General features: G+C 40.2%; 1 protein-coding gene across 2 annotated transcripts in view; it reads right to left on the reverse strand.

Moving 5' to 3' along the window:
• Positions 1 to 21,173, reverse strand: part of LOC149080928 (endothelin-converting enzyme 2-like) — a 312,513-nt gene that overhangs the window by 106,123 nt on the left and 185,217 nt on the right. For both annotated transcript variants that reach the window (XR_016193399.1, XM_089237622.1), the window contains exon 6: positions 14,555 to 14,763. Coding sequence is in view for 1 of the 2 variants with exons in the window: in XM_089237622.1 (XP_089093748.1) it covers positions 14,555 to 14,763 (209 nt within the window). In the remaining variant the exon portion in view is untranslated. The remainder of the gene's footprint in view (positions 1 to 14,554; positions 14,764 to 21,173) is intronic.

A 21,173-nucleotide genomic window follows, 5' to 3' on the forward strand; every position in this document is an offset into this window, starting at 1 on the left:
TTTCTCAGCGCACAGAATTCCGATACCTATGCAGAATGACAAAATATATAACATGCTCCTTATACAATGTAGGGAATTTCTTTCAGCGCAGTAAAAAACTCTACGTACACGGAGGCGTTTTAGATCAATGCGATATCTCCCTCTTTCTTTGAGGGACGTGCAAACCGTGTCCAAGTTAACCGATATGGCGACTCATAAATTAAATAAATCTAGATTTGAAGAAACGTAGAAATGAATATATTTTTTTATTCTTTTTTAAGGGCGCTAAGTATTTTGATCCAACTTCCCTCGTTTGAACTTCAAGTTATCTATCTCTGCCAGTTTCAGCTTCCAAAAATGCTTAATTAAGCTGTGGAATTTTTTTTATGTACTTTTTACGGGCCCATGATTACTTTTAAAACAACCTAAACTATATGAATTTATGTAGTTGAATATCAAAAGACAATATGGGGACATTAATTTTCATGCTTGAGAAGATATAAATAAAAAGTTTAAATCAATGTTATTGCATGAATATCCAACTCAAAAGTAGGTCTGGGCCTAATTACTTCATATTTAATCTCCTGGGCTTCGTATATCTCTAAGCGAACTCAATATTTCAAAAATCGAGAATTCTATACAATTTTTAAAATTATTGATGTAACAGAAAACCCACAACTTCCGCATTTCTGCAGTAAAATCGGCAATTTTAACACTGATTTCTATGAGGATCACCCTTTTCCTGACCCTCAAAGCGATGATGATGTCTATTCAAAAGCCTGATTACTGGGAGCATTGAAAATGTGGCAAACCATTATAAAGGCATATACACGTCTGAAACGTATTGCTAGGGAACCACGGTAACCAAAGTGAACGTTCGGAAAGTGATTGTTGAGGCCCAAAAACCATTGTTGCCAGACAGTTTTTCTGCCTATTTGGGGCATTTGCCCTGCTCTGACGAAATTTTAAAGTAGCCTATCGTTCAAGTCGTGTCCCATGTGGTATATATGCAAAATTTGGTGACGATCGATCTAAAATTGTAGATTTGTATAGAGAACACACACACACACAGAAACTCAATTTTATATATATAGATGATATAAGTAACTCACGCAAAATGCAACCATAGAACATTGGTAATTTTTGGAATTTGTGGTATAATGGGTCGTTGTAGTGAAATTAAATTGTTTAGCATTGTGGATATTGAGGTTATTTGCAATCTTCGAGATTTATTTTTGAAAGTATGTTATAATCTGATGTTTTATAACCCCTGAAAACTGTTGACAATGTAAATCTGTATACTGATATTGCTTTGTAGTAGTGAGAATATTTTATGTATAAAGGGTTTTATAAAAAAATAAATCACCATAATTGTTTTTAAGCAACCATTATGCCAATGTCTCTATCAAAGCAGAATAACCAAGACGAGAGGTCAGTGCTTCCTATCATAGCAGCAAGAAAGCATAAGAACCGAAACAAGTTGATTAGGAGGATAGCGGATTTCATTTTGGAGTGTTACTGATATTAACTTACTACACACAAATATCAACTGCTAAAATTTTTGTGCAAATTCGATAATTTTTATCATATTATTACTTAAAAAATATTCATTAATACATACTTTACTGTATTTTTTCGTTTAGCACATAGTTTCTCCAACGTTTTTTTCCCCCATTCCCCCTTCTTCAGAAATATTTTTCACTCATCGCCCCCCCCCCCAACGCAATCTAACCCATAGGATCCTATGTTACACCCGCAGCTTCTACAGCCCCCCCCCCCCTGGAACATTCTATCACCCACGTTGGGTATCACCGGTTTAGCACGTGAATCGAAAACCGGTCACCATTCCCAATCAATAACAGTTGTGTTTTGCATTTGATAGGTGACAGAAAAAGGGTTTCTTCTAGTTTAATTATGTTTCCTGAAGATAATATACATCCTGTACCGTATAGTATTTCCTAGAAGACATGTTTTGGTTGATAAAATTTCATTTTTACGCGTCTGTTAGTTATGAACAAAAGTAACTAAGAAACCATTTGTTTTTTCATGGCTGATAAGTTTATTAATCACGCGTCTATAGTTTGAGAACGACAGAGAGCATTCCTGTGTATATAGAGTTTTTTACTGAGCAGAAAAAAATTACCTATGTCAGGCGAAATAATTCACAATGTGCCCGCCCTCCCATCTGAAAGAATACAAAGTTGGAGGGCACATTTTTAATGTAGGAATAATATTTTCCCATTCCGCGCGAGAATATGGGTGTCCATCGTGCCTGCCCCCACCGCCCCCAGACTGAGATCTTTAGTGTGTTTTCCTCTATAGTGAATTCATAATGTAAAACAATTTTATATCTATAAAAAAAAAATACCTTTTATGTTATTATAACCTATTTCGGTGTTAACTTTAATGCTTTTTTGAGGGGGCGGTAACTCAAAATTTCTTGGGAGAAGGCAGTTTTTGTACCTCCCAAGTCTTTTGTGGCGTCTCGAAAGGTCGATCCTGCGTATGTCACACCGTCCCTGATTAAGAGGAAGTGGTGACGAAGCCGTCGTTCATTTTGCCCTAGGGGCTCTGATACTGTGGAGACGGCAATATAAGGACACGCTTTTTTTGAATAAATATTCAAAAACGGTTTTTTTTTAGTTCCGTAGAACAGCCTCATCATCCATTCCCTGAGGAGCCTCATTATCATCATCCATTCCTTGAACAGTCTCATTATCATCATCCATTTCCTGAACAGTCTCATTACCATCATCCGTTCCCTGAACAGTCTCATTATCATCATCCGTTCCCTGAGCAGTCTCATTATCATCATCCATTCCCTGAGGAGCCTCATTATCATCATCCATTCCTTGAACAGTCTCATTATCATCATCCATTTCCTGAACAGTCTCATTACCATCATCCGTTCCCTGAACAGTCTCATTATCATCATCCGTTCCCTGAGCAGTCTCATTATCATCATCCATTCCCTGAGGAGCCTCATTATCATCATCCATTCCTTGAACAGTCTCATTATCATCATCCATTTCCTGAACAGTATCATTACCATCATCCGTTCCCTGAACAGTCTCATTATCATCATCCGTTCCCTGAACAGTCTCATTATCATCATCCAGGGTTCCCCTGAACAGCCTTATAACCATCAAAGGCTCCACTGAACAGCTTTATAGCCATAAAGGGTTCAGCGAGAAACTTTACGTCGGAAACCCATAGTTTAGAGCCTAGCAGAGAGTTCTTCCCTGTAGACAGATTTTTTTTTTTTTTGCTGAGCAGAGAAAATTCCCTCAAAATGGTATGAGACAACATGTTATTTTGTCAGAAATATCGAAATTCTGCGCACAGAGGAAACAACAGACGAGTGCTGGTAAAATAAAATAGAATGCGCTCACTATTTGGGGGGAAAAAATTAGAAAGTACGCTATATATATTTCATGTACGAATAAAATTTTTACTTTCTCCGCACCCAGGGCCCCCCACAATCTGAAGCCCGGCTCCGTGGACTGAGATATTTGGTTGGCCTCCTCTGTAGCGAATCTATAAAGGGGGAAAAAAGATTTATCCAGGTCGAGCCGGTATACCAGAAACGATCCACCTTTCTCAATTCAAGAAATTAATAGAATAATTGATAAACTAAATGTGAAAAAAGCTCCCGGTCCTGATGGAATAACAAACGCATTGATTAAAAGTATACATGCTCTCCACAAATTCTATTTCCTGACTCTATTCAATAAATGCCTCAGCTTCAATAGTTTCCCTACAGCATTCAAGAAAGGGCAACTGATACTATTTCTAAAACCAGGAAAAGATCCAAACAATATCAATTTATACCGTCCAATAGTTCTTCTAAACACAGTGGGCAAAATTCTCGAAAGGTTGCTGACACAAAGGATCAACTTCTACATCGAGAAAACGAAGTGGATCAGCGATAAACAACATGGATTTAGAAGAGGGTTCTCGACTGAGACAGCACTCTCAAGGATTCATGACAGCATACAAACATTTAAGAGCCAAAAACAAGATGTTGCCCTAATATCAGTAGATATTAAGGGAGCCTTCAATAACATTTCACATAAACCAATAGTAAAGCAACTTCTTAACATCTCAATGCCGGAAAATGTGAGAAGAAAAATGATTGATGCAATCAGAGAAAGACATATATCCCTTTTTACGGATGAGGGTGAGGCCACTATAGTTCAAGCAAAAGGGTGCCCTCAAGGTTCCTGTAGTGGGCCGATGCTGTGGAACCTTGTCATAAATGACTTACTCACAAAAAACTGGTCTGAAAATATAAAAATTCAAGGGTATGCGGATGATATTGCTATGGTAATTGGTGATTCTACAATCCGCAAGGTCACTGAGCACGCAAAAGCAGCAATGGTATTATTGGATACTTGACTCACGAAAAATAATTTAGAGATCGAATTCTCCAAATCAAATTACTTGTGGATTTCTCACAAAAAGGGAAGACCAACCATTAGACTGCGAAACAATCCAATAAGACACAATATGAACATCAGATATTTAGGAATAATGTTTGATAGAAACCTGACGTGGTTCAAACATGTGAATTATCTGATCACGAAAACACAGAAATGCTTACAGAATTTTAAAAGAATGGCTGGTCCTGCATGGGACATTAATACAAGAATTAGAAATACCCTTTATAAAGTTGTCGCCATCCGCATTATAGCATATGGTGCCATCGCATGGTTCGGTGATCCCAAACAACAATTAAGAACAATAAGTAGACTATCTTCCAAGAAAATTCCTGCTATTCATCACTGGAGCCTTTTCCACAACACCAAACAGTGCTTTACAAGCATTAACTAACAATCCTCCACTACATGTACTTTTGGACAACGAAGTACAGAAAGCGAATTTAAGGCTAAAGCGTGAGATTAAAATAAACAATGTAACATATCTTACTACAGATGTAGAGCATAAACATACACCATGGACGTATCACCCGGTGAAAGATATTTTGCCGACACAGATGCAGAAGAATCAACAAATCGAATTATTTTCACAGACGGTTCAAAGACCGTGGACGGTGTAGGGGCCGCCTACGTCAGTATATACATGGGTGAAGTAACGGACAAATGGAACTGCCGATTGCTCAATAACAACACTGTATTCCAAGCAGAGTTATACGCAATCTGGATGGCGGTCAATTATGCAAAACATTTTGCAGAGAAATCAACTATAAACACAGACAGCATGCCATGTATACAGGCAATACGAGACGTAGAATCCCCTCATAGCCTAGTGCATGACATTAGAAAAATACTGATGGACAACAGGAAGATTACAATACGGTGGGTAAAAGCTCATGTAGGCATTGAGGGGAATGAAATGGCGGATGAAAACCACCTAATGAAATTACCGGCATCCTACATTAAAAATCTGCTCTCGCAAGAAGCGTCAGAGAAATGGCAACACCATTGGCAAATATGCACAACTGGAAGAAAGGTCTTCGACGTTATACCAAAAGTGGGTAAAATGAAACAAGTCATGCCGAGAGAAATAATAATGTTCCTCACAGAACACGGTCCATTCGGTGAATACATGCAAAGGTTCAAAATCAGCCAGACCAGCACGTGTAGATGCGGCCATCCGGGAAGCGTGATACACTATGTGACACAGTGTGAGTACACAAAGGGGTACCATTTACAGGCGCCATCGAACGGACGAGAGATCTTGTGGAAACGGAAAATTATTTTACGAAGATCTGCAACGAGAAAACTACAACAAGTCCTGGGCTATTTGATGAATAATAAAGAAACTATTTTGATAATAACTGAAAGCAGGGAACAATCCACTAATGATTCGGAAGTACTAGAATCTGAAACAGATGCAGATTCAACATAGAGGGGCGCACTTAGGCTCCTAAACCATAATATTTTAGTAATACACCCTGTATAAATTATGAATGTTTTTGTATATACAATTTCATAGTATGATGGTGGTTTAGTAACCTTGAATATTTGTATGAGCTCATGGTGATATTTGTACCCAATACTACCTTCATAGTAATGTTTATGTGCATTCCCAATAGTATAAAAAAGGGAAATTTTTGTAAAGTAAATAATGTATGCATGTAATTCAAATGTGAATGCCCAGCATTGTCAACGGAGGCTCTGTTTGATTATTACCGTCGCAGTGCGGGCTATGCGTGTATTCTGTGTGTGTATTATATTGCATGTTCTGTAAGGGGAAGAGCGAGCAGAACTGCTGAGCGCTGCGGACGGAGGCTTTGTTTCTTCGCTTCCCGTCACAGTCGAGGCGCTGTATATATGTAATTTGTATGCATTGTGTATTTAGACCAGTCTCAAATCTCTCCCACTTCAACACGCCAGATTCTTTTTCTTCTTTCTTGCCCACAAGTCTTTCCCACACTTCTTTCGAAATCCCAGGCTGCGGTCTCCGGCCCTTATGTGCCACTGGGCGCACGTGCAATTTTTCTCCCTAGTCATTGGATTCAGTCACCCATTTTTGTCAAATGGCTTGTACGTTGCATCGAGTTGATGGCTGTCTTCATGGGGAGAACGACGCGAGTAATTCGAAACTTGCGAGCACGGGGCAAGGGGAACCACCACTATAAATCTTTGCTAACTTTTCCGACACAACTCTGCCTCTTTTGAGGTAACGGAAGTAAGGGGCTTTGCATCAGTCCGGGGCTGTGAGCGGCTCTATCTATAACCAAAGGTCTTAATTCGTGATTATGCCTCCCAACCCTGTGGTTGCGCGTGCTCATTCACGCAAAAAGTTCACAATTTGAATACGGGTTGCAATATTTTGAAACGGTGCTTTTGTATTCACAAATGTTTCCTTATTCGCGAACTATGATTTTATTTATTTATTTCTCGAAGGCATTTTAAAAATAAAATGTTTTAGAACTGGTTGCGTGACTTTTGGATCACCCTGTACTTCAGGTCAGTTAATCGTCAACACTTTGATCAGGATCTTGAAATTTCACCCCTCCGGCATTTCGACCCTAGTAGGTTTCGCCCTGGCAGGCGAAACGCCTGCCCTGACCATGTGAAATCTGTGAGTAGGAGAGCGACCAAGTAAATGAAGCATGAATGGCCACTTGAGCGGCTGAGTGACAAGATGAGTGGGTGCATGACAGTATGAGTTACCAATTGAAAGGGTAACTGACTGCATAAGTGGACAAGTTAGTGGGGGGGATGAAAGTATGAGTGACCATACTCACTTGATCACTCATACGGTCACTAATTTGATCGCTCAAACGGTGACTAATTTTATCACTAGTATGCCAGGCACCTGATGACTGCTACAGTCACTCCCTTACTCATTTGATCATTCATATGGTCATTCACTCAGTGATATAGTGACTCACACTTTCTCATACGATCACTCGCTTGGTCACTGGACGCGGTAGCCCAGGCCGATAAAATACTTGCCTAAAGTGCCAAAGGATGTTTAGAGGTGTCGCGAGTTCGATACCCGATTCGTCTTTGTCAGAAACTTTCCTGGCACGAGGGTTAAAACAGAAAGGGCGACATGACCACAGAAAGGACTGCTACCGCAAGGAGTCCCATACCGAGGGGATAGTGCACCAAATTCTCGGGGAATTTTAGCAAAAAGGCTGCCGTTTGAAATCGGGACTAAAGTGTAGATCCCGGTCTAATTTGTCCTCGTGTGCGGACAATGACTGGTGAGACAAAAATGATCAGTAATCGATTACTCTATTCACAAAGATATCGTAAAAGAAAGGACTTGTCCTAGTAAACAGGGATGGGCTTAAGTATTTTGCGGCCCCTCTGAACATGGGTTTTCCAATATGGGTACTCTGGTGCTCAAGAACGGCTGTAAAACTACTTTGTAGTCATAAAAATGCCATTTGGGAATAAATATGGACAAAAGTGTCCGTGTCCCAGTGCAAAAAATTGCAACAAGTGCGCCCACAGGCACTCGAAGATTTTGGCTCTCAGGGCTAGAAAACCAATTATCTACCCAAGACCGCAACCTTAGAGGTTCTCTCTCTTGGACTTAATTTTAAGCTATTGCTTTGCTAAGAAGTTGAAGTGAAAATGTAATCGAAACATTTTTATCCCCCTTTCGCGGCCCCCAAAAATTTAGCGGCCCGGTGCGGCCGCACCCTTGGCACCTGCCTAAATCCGGCCCTGCTAGTAAAGAATGGAGAAGGCTTTAGTCGCCACAACTTTGCTATATTCGCTCTTGAATGAATCATCATGCACAAGCGAATGAGCAAGTTGGATACGTTCTCTTTTGGTAGAGAAACGACTAACTTTACAATGCGATTTCTACCAAAAGCATTAGTTTTTGAATAAACCCCGTTTGCATGGTCCGGTGAAGCTCTCATCCCAGATTCAGAAAGCGTCAAAAAGTGCATTTCGAAAACAAAAAATTGAAACGTTCCCTTTTGAAAACAAGCTCCGCATTTTGCTGTATCATTCGTAGATAGTAACACAGTGGTGACATTGCCCGCAATTCTCAAATTCATTTTGTCCTTTAACCCTTCCCGACTGATCCCAGTCTGGAAACACCTTGTAAAAATTCCTTTTTCAAACACTGAAAATAAACGATAGACAAAATGAGAACTAGTTCATGGATTACTTTTGAGAATCTTCTTTATCTCAACACTAGATAACGACAGCCCCGAACAAGCCGATCCCTACTTCTGGCCTGTGTTTATTTTTTGAAAACCTTCATCTTTTCCAAAGAAATGGGTTCAAATTTCAAGGAATTTTTTTTTTTTTTGGATATAAAAAAGAATTTCTAGGGAAAACATGTTTTGTTGGCTGTACACTATAATCTGTGTAACTTTTTACATTGAAAGCTTGCCTGAAATCGAGTCCCGAATTCTGTAAGCGTACTCTTTTGGCCAATATTCCAACTTTTGAGAGTAGCACTTAGCCACTTTTAAGAACACGCAACAAACGTAATTACCTGGATGCGAAATAGATTATTTTGTTAATATTGATATACAAAAATAACCTACAATAAAAGTGACTTAAAAAAGTTTGGATTAAAAATTCAAAAAACTTATGAGTGAAAAGCATTTTTTTTTAAACTGCTACCACCGTAGGATAGAATTGTATCAGGCAGTTTCTCTACCAGTTGAAACAATATATTTGCTTACTGTTACTGTCACTAGATGTCACGGTAATATATTGATTATTTTGTGAAAATTTATCAGTATTTTAACATTAGGGGGGGGGGGGGGGGGAGTTGCTGTGTCATTTCCTTTGTTCCTCGCACTGTAGTAACAATTGTCGCAGCCAAAGACTACTAAAGGTTTTTCCTTCATGCGTATGCAATTCCAAATTATCGTTGATATTGAGGAATTTGCTGCGATAGTTTGAAGGCGCGATTAACCATTGTACGTAAGTCGAATGCTTTTCTTCTTTCTTTTTTGGGGAGTGGGGCTAGACGTAATTTTTCCGCCGCCCACCCCCACTGTAAAGTTCCGAAACTTTATAACAATATTTTAATTTTCCCCCTGAAATTTGCCAATAGTAAATCACTTAAAAGATAGATCGGGATCCGTGTATGCCCCCCCCCCTTTGCCCCGGAACTAAAGTTCCGGCAATGGATTACCCGATTTTCAAAATTTAAATACGGGTTGAATTTTTTTGTGGAAGGGCTTTCAACGTGAAAGATAGGTGACATCATCAACCGTGACAGATATATTCATCCACGGGAGTCTCTCGTTCGTTTAAATCTGGCGAAGCTCTGGCCTATTGCCATATCGGACAATACAATACCATTTTACCTTCTTTCGGGACTGAGGCCTTTGACATCTGCAGGAGACCACTACAATAACTGAACTTCTGATGATTCTTGTTTGGTATTCAGACGAATTTTCGGACTTGACATTTCCAAACGAAGGACAAAACTCAACCCTTTCAGCGGCAGTCCCGAGATATCTCGTCAAACAGGGTCTGCTTTATATTTCAGCAACCCCGAAATATCTCGACTTCTGAAAACGCGTTGAAGTTGTTTTTACAGTATATAAAACATGGGTTCCATGTTTACTTCCCCCCCCCCTCTCCTCCAATCAATCAACTGCCAGTGGGTGGAGTCAGCTCTTATTCAAGGTTAGATAAGAGAAGGAGCGAGAAAAAAAAGACCGTATCTTCCCCCCCCCCCCGTTCAGCTTTTTACATTGAAAGCTTGCCTAAAATCGAGTCCCGAATTCAAAGAGTGCCCTCTTTGGCACACCCACAAAATTAAAACGGTGAGCGCAATTCGTACAAAATCACACCTGCGTACTCCTCCAGGTCTGAATAGACTGCCTACAAATTTTGTTTTTGAAATTCCAGCTGTAAAGGAAATTGGGCAATGGGGGCCCTGCACGTGAAGAAGGAGACCCGTGTGGACTGGCCACCGGGCCCTCTATGTGAAGAAGACGGATAACTGCGTAGCCAGGCCATGAGGGCCCTACACGCAATGCTGTGTAGGAACTGTTGAGAATTATTACTACAAACATTTGCACCGTAAAGGCCTGTGTCATGAAGCATCCAGATGTCTGTAAATATGTTTTGTGTGTAACTATTTATTGTTTTGATTTATAATGAACCTCCGGAAAGGGAGGGGGGAATATCAGTCGGGGGCGTGATGTGAGGTTTCTGGGTGGTCGGGTGGCGGCTGTTGTGCGACTTGGCCGAGGATGTTTAGTTTTTGGTTGGGGGCGCGAACGTCCTGGTGGTGCCGGGCGGTGATGCTGGGCTATTGTTGAGTTGGGAATGGGATGGAAACGGTGGCGAGAGAGTTGGCGAGGGGCGCCCTGGGATGGTGGGTGGGCCTCGCCTGGCTCATACACCAGTAGGTTTTCCCGGCACGTCCGTGGTTTTATGACCACTGTGCTTAAATTGCAATAGCGATAGAGCCTGGACGTGTGTAATGCTTGTTAGTGACGTCACGAGCTTTGCGCGGACGCCTTTCTGCGATAGATGGTGTTTTATTAGTGCTGCGCCATCTGCCATCAATTTTTCTTTGAGTGAAGTGTAACAGTTGTAGGTCTGTTGCTCTCGGTGGCGAGACCTTTCAACGGGGAGATCGGCTAGCATTCGCACCTGGATGTTGGAGATACAGAAAACCAACTTCGAACTGGGACTCGAACCAACCTAAGTAGACTGTTGTTGACACCACCCAGTCGTGTTCTTAGGTGCCACCATTCATTTGTGATTTGGTCAGCTCATTTCTGTGACTCATATTTATGGAGATGGTAAAGATTATCTCTCAGAATGTCTAGACCAGTGATTCCCAAGGTGGGCGTTGTCAGCCCCTGCAGGACAATATAATGTTTCAGGGGGCGGTAGAAGCTACGTGTGTAACATAGGATCCTATGGGTTAGATTGCGTTGGGGGCGATGAGGGAAAAAAAATTTCTGAAGAAGGGGGCGATGGGACAAAAAAAGTTGGGGAAACTATTGTCTAGGATCCTATGGGTTAGATTGCGTTGGGAGAAAAAAAATTCTGAAAAATGGGGGGGGGGGGTTGGGAAACTATGGTCTAGACCAGCGGTTCTCAACCGGTGCTCCGCGGAGCCCTTGGGGCTCCTTGTGCACTCTCCAGTGGCCTCGCGGCCACTCTAGGAAAATAAAAAACAAACATTAAAATTTAAAAAAATAATTATAAATATTTTTAAATAGTAAAAATAAATAAGTAACTTTAATGAATAATTAAAAATGGACCTACTTTAATAGAACGCAATAGAACTTTTTTACTAAAAAGGGCTCCGTGAGTCAAAACAGGTTGAGAACCGCTGGTCTAGACCATAGCCCCTTTCTTCAGAAAATTTTTTCTCCCATCGCCCCCAAAGCAATCTAACCCATAGGATCCTATGTTATACCCGTAGTTTCTACTGCCCCCTGGAACATTCCATTGCCCTCCAGGGGGCGTTAATGCCTACGTTGGGAATCACTGGCCCATACTGTTCAGTTTGATGCTAAGAGTCTTGCACTGAAGTAAGACTTTTTTTTCCCCCAAGACATTTTCTATTAGCTGAATCTTTCATTTTACATGAAATGGTCCAAAAACTTTCAGAAAGAGAAGTAGAGTTATATCTGGTAAAAGATATTCCGAGTTCATCGGGCGCAAGCGACAGTAATTCTGATGATGATGGGGGTGAGAGTAATCAGGTCACAAAGTGTGACCGCGTTAGGTTAGCATGTGCATCGATATCAGCAAAAAAAATTCCGTTAGCCGAATCCGCGTTCGTTAGCTGAGGCAGAAAAATCACAACGAAAGATCACTGTGTTAGTGATTTTTTTTTCCCTCACGTACAATGAATTTTCGTACTACCAGGTTACCAGATTTATCGCCAATGCATCAAACGGATATCATACAAATTTGTTGCCAAAAGTTTGTACGTGAAGACGTCAAAGGAAATGCGTTTCTTTGATGGGATAAAGAAATTTGAACGTCATTGAAAAAGTGTGTGGAGCGTGAAGAATAAAGAAGAATTTTTCCAACAAAAAAAGGTGAACACTCCTTTTTACGGCACTTATCACGCGACAAACGTAAGTAAAAAAAAATCAACCAACTTTTAACTCTATACACGTCATTTCGAATCGATCAAGTGATTATACCGTGCGAGAACATGATACCCCACACGGTTATTATTAGAGCCCGGATTATATGCATTAAAGAAGTGGCGAAATATGCTCTAAAAATATGCAAATATGCACTTGAAAATGCCAAATATGCACTTAAAATTGCAAAATAAGCACTTAAAATTGCAAAATAAGCACTTAAAATTGCAAAATAAGCACTTAAAATTGCAAAATAAGCACTTAAAATTGCAAAATAAGCACTTAAAATTGCAAAATAAGCACTTAAAATTGCAAAATAAGCACTTAAAATTGCAAAATAAGCACTTAAAATTGCAAAATAAGCACTTTAAATTCCAAAATCAGCACTTAAAATTCCAAATTATGCACTTAAAAACCCAAGTAATACACTAAAAATCCTGGAAAATGTTAAAAATTCAGAAACATGTACAAAAGTGAGAAAATATGCATCGAAAAAATCGGCATGCAAAACAAAAACAAATTATTTCTTAAAAAAAAATTGAATACTTTTGACACATCTCTAGAAATAGCTTTACAGTAAAACGGCCAAAGTGATTGGAAGAAAACGCTGCGTTAAAAACATCTCAACGGAAAACAAAGAAAACCGATGTTATGAAAATATTATGAACAATATCTATTTGAAAAACAATCATAAAAAAGTGGTTGATCTTAAAAAATATGCACTTATAATTCTGAAAATTATTTTATTTTATGCATTAATGCTCGAATAGGCCAAATTATGCAAATGCATTTATATGCATAATCCGGGCTCTAGTTATTAATGTATGTTTTTCCACAAATGTGGTTAAATGCGTATAAACATATATTTCCCTACCTAATTTATTCTTTCCATAGTTTCCTGGTCCCTCGTGGGCAATCGGACGACTTACTGCCTGGATGGGCGTATGAAGAGAAAGGCAAGACAAGTGCGTGTAATGTGTTTTAGGCCGGGATTACACTTTTAAAAGTTTCATAAAACTTGAAAAATCCAACCAGTAAAGTTCATAGGTTACATTCGAGCAAATGCAACCTATAATCTTATTGGTTGAATTTTTCAAATTTTATAAAAGAACTTGTAGAAAACTTTTATAGTGTAAATCCCCCCGGCCTCCCCAACAGAAAGATGAAGACGAAAAATTCGGTAGCGCGTCGATATCAAAAAGTTGCAAGGATGTCTTGAAAAATTAACCGAAGCACTAGTTCCCATTCCATTCATTCAGCACCCGTCTCGCCACCCGAGAGAAGAAACCGCTCCACGCCATCCCTCTGCACTGTTTTCCATAAACGCCATTTAGACTATCCAGCAAGTTTGCCACATTTTGAAACACGGCATCCTATTTCGTTTCTTCTTATTTTGGCGTAGAATCTTCCTGATTGGCTCGCAAATACCGCGTAGTGATTGGATGTGGGGCATAGAAATCGCCAATTCTGAGCCCGATCATTTCCTTTCCTCACAATGACGATACTCCGTCGGTCGAGCGCTCTCGCCACCAACAACGATGATAATGGCACGAGCAGGGAATTTTTCCCCCTGAATATTCCGAGGGAAAATGGACTACTTACTGACGACACAATCAGACTGCGGAACCCTTGTCCACGCACGCTAACTTGAATGATTTGACTCTCCGATTTGCATGATTTTAATAACGATTCACAATTTGTAATCTTCGACGTATCAATAAATTTTGGTATTGCCGGAGATGCCCGGATCCCCTTAGTGGGGGGGGGGGCGCCGAGGTGCTTTCGTCGTTGCTTCTTGTGCCAGAGCCAGGGTGTCTCGTAGCTTCTCCAGTTCCACGTGGAGGCAGTAGTGGTAACAAACTGCAGACACTTGGAAATAAAATTTTGAAGGTAACAAGCAAATATTCGAGTAAACCAAATTTTTGGCGTGAAAAATCGAAAAATGCGCGTATATTCTTTCCTAAATCTAATAATGTTTATTAAAAAAAAAAGATAAAACATTAAATATTTTAGCAATATTTTATAACAGTATGTATTGGGAGTACCTACGTGTAATAAGTACACTGAAGAATTCCTGTCATCCGGAGCGACGTAGGTGTGAAAGAACGGCTGAACCGAATGAACGTAAAGCATGGCCAGTCGCCACTCCAATTCGACTTCGGTCTTTCGCCACTTCGGGTCCAGTATCGGCCACTCGCCGACTCCCGAATCGGACAGAAGTCGTAGAAGCACAGAAACAGACCCGTCTTCGATGTTACCTGTCCGAGGAGAAAAAGAACGCCAAGTTTCAATTACCGAAGACCGAAATTACCGAATTACTGAAGAAAATTTTTTTGGCTGTATTGCAAATGACATTCAAGTCTTCTCTCTCACACCCAGTGATTGGATTTAATGCTATTACAAGTGATATTATAATCAAAAATCGGCTTATTTAAAGTCGACGCTCGGTATAACGACCCTCTTTACTACCGTTGAAAACGGGCGTTATATTGGGGGGGGTCGTTATATTGAAAGTAAAACTCAAGAGCCTGGAAGCTCAGGCAAAATTCCATAAATGCCTTTTTTTTCGTCTATTTTCAAACTTTTTTGTTAAAAATGCCTTTTTCGAAGATTTCCTGCCATAAATGTGCCTGTTTTAGCATATTTTGAAGTTTATTGGTGAGTTTCAAAGGCCGTAATACGTAAAACTCGAATATTTTGAGCATTAAGAACAAAAGAGTTACTCTTTTTGAAATTTTCCGATTCTCGCGGTGCTAATTTATCATCAGGAAGTCCCCAATCCTACCACCTTCCAGCCCCATTAAAACGTGAATAAGTGATCTGAGTGCTGGAGAACTTGGTGTTGCCGTGCATTACCTTTGGCCGGATGGTGTTAGACGTGAACATTTCAGATGAACGCAGCCCATGTTTGCTATGAAAATTAGAAATTTTCGTTCATGCTTGACATGAACATGTCTCACTCAGGCATTGGACTGCGCTGTATATGTATAGCTGACCGATGTCCCAAGAGGCCATCAATTGACTCCATGACTCACGCAAGGCGGGGTAGGAACAAGCAGGGCTTCTAGGGGCCCATGTTGTTCAGCTGATTTGTTTTTACACCATAAATGCACTGCAAACAACCACGGTTATTTATTTTGCGTACATATTTAGTATTCGATCGTATTTACCACTCGTTCTCAGTAGGTGTGCGACAGATGCGGCCACCCAGGGCCCCGCGCTTAAAGAAGTTCCGCATACGTGGTAATATATAAAACACCTATTTTTTTACTACATTAGAACAAGGGGTAGCTGCGTTTCAACTATAGAAATAATGATTATTCCAAATGAACAAGAATTATTCACCACTCGGAGGAGTCCTATAGGCCATTTTGTCTACGGGCTCCGGTCTGGTAATGGTGGCCCTGGAATTGACCTAGTAATGAGGGTCTACCAAAATTTCATTTTGGGCTCGAAATTAGTTTAACTTACATTATAATGCAGTTATTATAAACCACAATCAAGGCAGTAGAGGGATTAAATGCAAACAATTTTTAAACTAGTTTTTAGACCCACAATGCCCCTTAGTTTAAGTTAATTTTTTAACTAAAACTAATTCAAACTAAATTAAGCGAAAAACTAAATTAGAAATGCCTTTTTAGTGCCTTTTTGCCTGCCTATTTCGACTATTTTTAGTGCCTAAACTTGCGGGCATACTTCCAGTTAAGCCGGGTCTTCCTATTAACTGCGTTTTTCCTACAAGCAAGTTTTCTCTGCACCGAGTGAACCGAATAGGGCCATTTCGCGTCGACAGAAACGGGTAATTTCATCACGCTACGCGTTTGTGTTTTCCCAGCGTGGCGTACCATCTGTTCTGTCGCGTGCACATCTGCGTAATTTTGCACAATAAAGGAGGAATGGGGGGCGGGGGGGAGGAGATAATACAACAAAAGTGAAGGGAAGATTCACGAAAAGCGCGGCGCACGACGCATTTGACTCCTTCAGAAGCAGTCGCCCAATCACGCCCGACGTGAAGCGCTGACGGCGTGATGCAATCCTGTAGGAAACCAGCCGCACCGCTTCTCCTACCGATGAGTGGACGGCGTGTCGCGCTGGGCGATTCACGTTCCACGCGGTGCAGTAACCCTGCTCCCCCTAGGGAAAATATGGCTTTTGGAAAAAGTATCCAAATAGCGCGTGGTCCTGAGATGCATCATTCATGTTGCGAGGTGTTGTATATATCGTCATTAAAATAAAATAAATTTTTTGGTGGCATCAGGAGAGACAGGGCAACAACTTTCTAATTTGGTTTTTAACGTAGGATGACCAAATGAAATGTTAATTTTTTTTTTATTTTAGTAATTTTACAACCCCTTGCAACATGAATGCTACACGCTGTATGAATGTTAATTGTCGTACAGGTGCACAGTCGGGACCTGGGGTGATTTGACAGTAGTGACCTAGTCAGTAATTGTTCACGGGATACAGAAATTTCGCCTCCGACACCGGAAATTTCGTCCACTGACATGTTTCGTCTCCGGAAATTTCGCACCTGACATTTCGCTTGCCCTGGCCGTATGAGTGATCGTGTGAATCATCAAGTGAGTGACTGTATGAGTGATCGCGTGAATCATCAAGTGAGTGACTGTATGAGTGATCGTGTGAATCATCAAGTGAGTGACTGTATGAGTGATCGTGTGAATCATTAAGTGAGTGACTGTATGAGTGATCAAGTGACTGCATGGTTGAGATAATGGCCATGTGAAGGATCAAGTTAGTGACCGTATTGACTGGCCAAGTGCGTGAATATATGAGTGGCTAAGTGAGTGACCTTATTATTGACTGAGTGGATGACGTATGAATGACCAAGTGAATGACCACATCAGTATGTGATCCGTATGGTCACTCTCTTTGTCACTCATATAGTCACTCACTTGGTCACTCATACATTCACTTGCTTGGTAGCTCACTTGTCCACCCATACAGTCACGTACTCGGTCACTCATACAGTCATGCACTTGGTCACTCACTTCGTCACTCATTCTCACACGATTATGCGTGTGCTCACTCACATGGACATTCGATTGGTCACTCATTCAGCCACTAGTTTGGCCGCTCACTTGGTCATTCATCAGTCACTCAATCACTGATACGGTCACTCACTTGACCAGTCATACAGTCACTTGTTTGGTCACTTGGTCGCTCATACGCTCAGGACAGGCGAAATGGCAGGGGTGAAATTTCCGAGGAAGTGTACAGGGGACGAAATGTTCAACGGGCAAAAGGTCGGGGACGAAATGTCGGAGGCAAAGTTTCCGTAAACCATTGTTCACTGCACAAAGTTAGACCAGCCCGTTTTCGATCTCGAATGCTAATTACCTAACAGTAGTACAGTGGAACTTCGGTTAACGAGCTCAATTCGTTCCGCGAACGTGCTCGTTATACGAATCGCCTATCCTGGGCTAGAAATCAGTGAACTTCCCTCTTGCGGGGAGGTCGTCTCAACATCATGGATCTTCAGGAAAAGTACAGGATCGTCTTATGAGCCCCCCCCCCCACACACACCATTGGTTTCCCCCCTGGATACAATAATTTCGGATACAGTATTACTTCGATAGAAATGCCTGTCTAGTATGCTATTCACATATCTAAGCTCTCGAAAATTCTGACCAAATAGCGTTATCATGAGCACCCCCCTTCGAACTTGAGGCACCCGGGCCGTTCCAGGGTGGGCCCAAGTATTAAGATGGCACTGGCAAAGTGTTTTCGGGTCATCTGTACTTGGCCGGAGAGAAGCAATAGCTTACAATATTAATTACATCCAGAAATTTTGTAGTACCAGATCTCATCATGTGCCTGTCCCCCATGGATATGAGGGCCCGGGCCCTGCCCAGATGGTCCTGGTTCCATGCTGTGTTGGATTCAGAAATTTTAACATTTACTCTCCCACCATAATTCCCTTGAAATTTGTCACCTCTCTCTCTGAGGGCCCCTCTTCAGCACTCTTGTCGTGGTTACTCTTCATCTGATTTTCACCTGTGCTCCCCCGCCAGAATATTCCAGAGACGCTAGATACGGCACCATGCTAAGAACCACTGCAATCTAATAGTCAATAATATAAATCATTGATCTGAAATATCTGCTGCCACCTACCGAATAAAACGAATATTATTTTTTTGATTAACGTTGATTAAAGGTTTCCGATTGGTGTAATATCTTCAAGAAATGATATAATATGATACAATAATATACTTTAATTAACAATAAAATTTATCAAATTATGAAATCTGCTTTAAAATTTTAACGGTTGATGTTTTCACAAAGTAAAATAATATGAGTATATTTTCAAGCTAAAGCCCCGAGGACACTTTTTGACTCTAATTAGTGTCCTTATTGATCTCAATCACTGACGGCCACCCTTGAAGAAATTTATCCATATTATATTACTGTATACAAACATCATCTGATAACATTTTTTCGAAAAATTCAATATATTTATATATATTATTATTTTTTAAGACATCACAAATATGATAAAATATTTTTTTCATTATTTCATTACTCTATTCAGAAGTCGGGCAGCAACTTCAATCGGAAAATTATAACAATTTTATTCCATAGGTGCCAGCAAAAGTTTCAGTGATATGATTTTATGTTATATTAGCTATAATACCCGGCGCTGCACGGGTTTTCTTTAATGAGGCTTTTTGAATTACGTGATATCTTCCTCTTCCTTGGAGGGACATAAAAACCGCGTGTAGTTAACCAATATGGCGACTTCTTGCGCAACTCATGAGAGAAACAAATCTAGATTTAAAGAAACGTAGAAATACAAATACAACGCCACAAAAGGCAAAATGCCCAACGAGGTGGCTGAGAAAAAGATGACCATAAAAATATGGATGCCATATATTTCAAAAATACAGCAACCCAATTAAAAATGCATAACAAAAATTATAAACAATATATGCACATGACAAAATATTATACAACGCCCATAAAGAATACTTATGGTTGCCTTATTCTAAGAATGGATAGCTTCTCGATTTACCCCAACATGTTTATCGTATTTCATTTAAAACGTGTCAATTGTGTTACAATTTACTACCTCCGAGGGTAAGCTATTCCATTTATTAACAACCTTGTTAGAGAAAAATCCCCCCCCCCCCTGCGACACCATAACCTTGCATTGTCCCTTACCAATCGATACTGGTGTCTCCTAGTAAAATGAATATATTTGTTTCCCTTTTTCAAGGGCGCTAGGTATTTCGATTTCCCCCCCCCCGAACTTCAAGTTATCCATCTGCCTGTTGCAGCTTCTAAAAATGCTTAATTAAAGCTGCGAAATTTCTTCGATGCACTTTATGGGCCCATAATTAATTTTAAAACATCCTAAACTACATGAATTTATGCAGTTGAGTATCAAAAGGCAATATGGAAACGTTAATTTTCATGCTTGAGAAGATATAAATAAAAACTTGAAATCAATGTTATTGCATGAATATCCAACTCAAAAGTAGGTTCGCCTAATTGCTTCATATTTAATTTACTGGGCTTCTTATCTCTAAGTGAACTCAATATTTCAAAAACCATGAATTCAATACAACTTTTAAAATTATTGATGTGACAAAAAAAACCCCACTAAATTTCCACATTTCTACAGTAAAATCGGCAATTTTGACACCGATTTCTATGGGGACCATCCTTTGCATACCCTCAAAGTGATGCTGATGATGATTATGACGTCTATTCAAAAAGCCTCGTTACTGGGAGTATTTAAAACGTGGCAAACCATTACAAAGGTATAAACTATTATACATACACTGGCAGCGTTAAAGAAGTGACAAACCATTGCAAAGGCGTATACACGTCTGAAGCGCATTGCTAGGGAACCACTGTAACCAAAGTAAACGTTCCGAAAGTGATTGTTGAGGCTCAAAAACCATTGTTGCCCGACAGTTTTTTTGCACATTTGGGGCATTTACCCTGCTCTGACCAAATTTTAAAGTAGCTTATCGTTTAAGACGGGTCCCATTTGGTATATATGCAAAATTTGCTGACGAGCGATCTGAAATTGTAGATTTGTATAGAGAACATACACACAGACAGACAGACAGACAGAAAATCAATTTTATATATATTGTATATAGATTATAGATAATACTACAGTAGTTCGCTACCTGGATGCCATGTGGCCCGTTTGTGGCCATGGGATACTCTAAAAGGAGGCCGGAGATATAAAGGAACCACAAATGGAAAGGGGAGCCACGGCAAGTGCTGAAGGGGGGCCACACACACAAAAAGAGAAGTGAAGAATTAGAGCTTTCAAGTGAAATATGTACAGTATGTATAATGTAATAACGCCATAAACAAATATGCGATACGATATAATGTATACAAATTCACTTTCTCGAAACAACGAGAGAGAAGAGGGCCATCTCGTGGCGGACAATTTACGGACTCACTGTTGTTTGCATTCTTATTATTTTTTGTGTGATTTTAAAAAGAACGTATCCATTGACACTTGCTTTTTGCCTCGTTTTTAGGATTTCTCGGGGATAGGAAATTGCATTGTCGTTGGACAGATTTATTGCTTGTTTTACTGTGCTTCTATTTCATTGGTACTTTTCTACCGAATTTTGCACGTCTCTCTAATCACATTTAAAAAGTGAGGGACTTCTCACTTTTC

The sequence above is a fragment of the Pholcus phalangioides genome, unplaced genomic scaffold (assembly GCF_987345545.1).
Source record: "Pholcus phalangioides strain wild (caught in Gottingen) unplaced genomic scaffold, Ppha-v1.0 ptg000010l_1, whole genome shotgun sequence".
NCBI lineage: Eukaryota > Metazoa > Arthropoda > Arachnida > Araneae > Pholcidae > Pholcus > Pholcus phalangioides.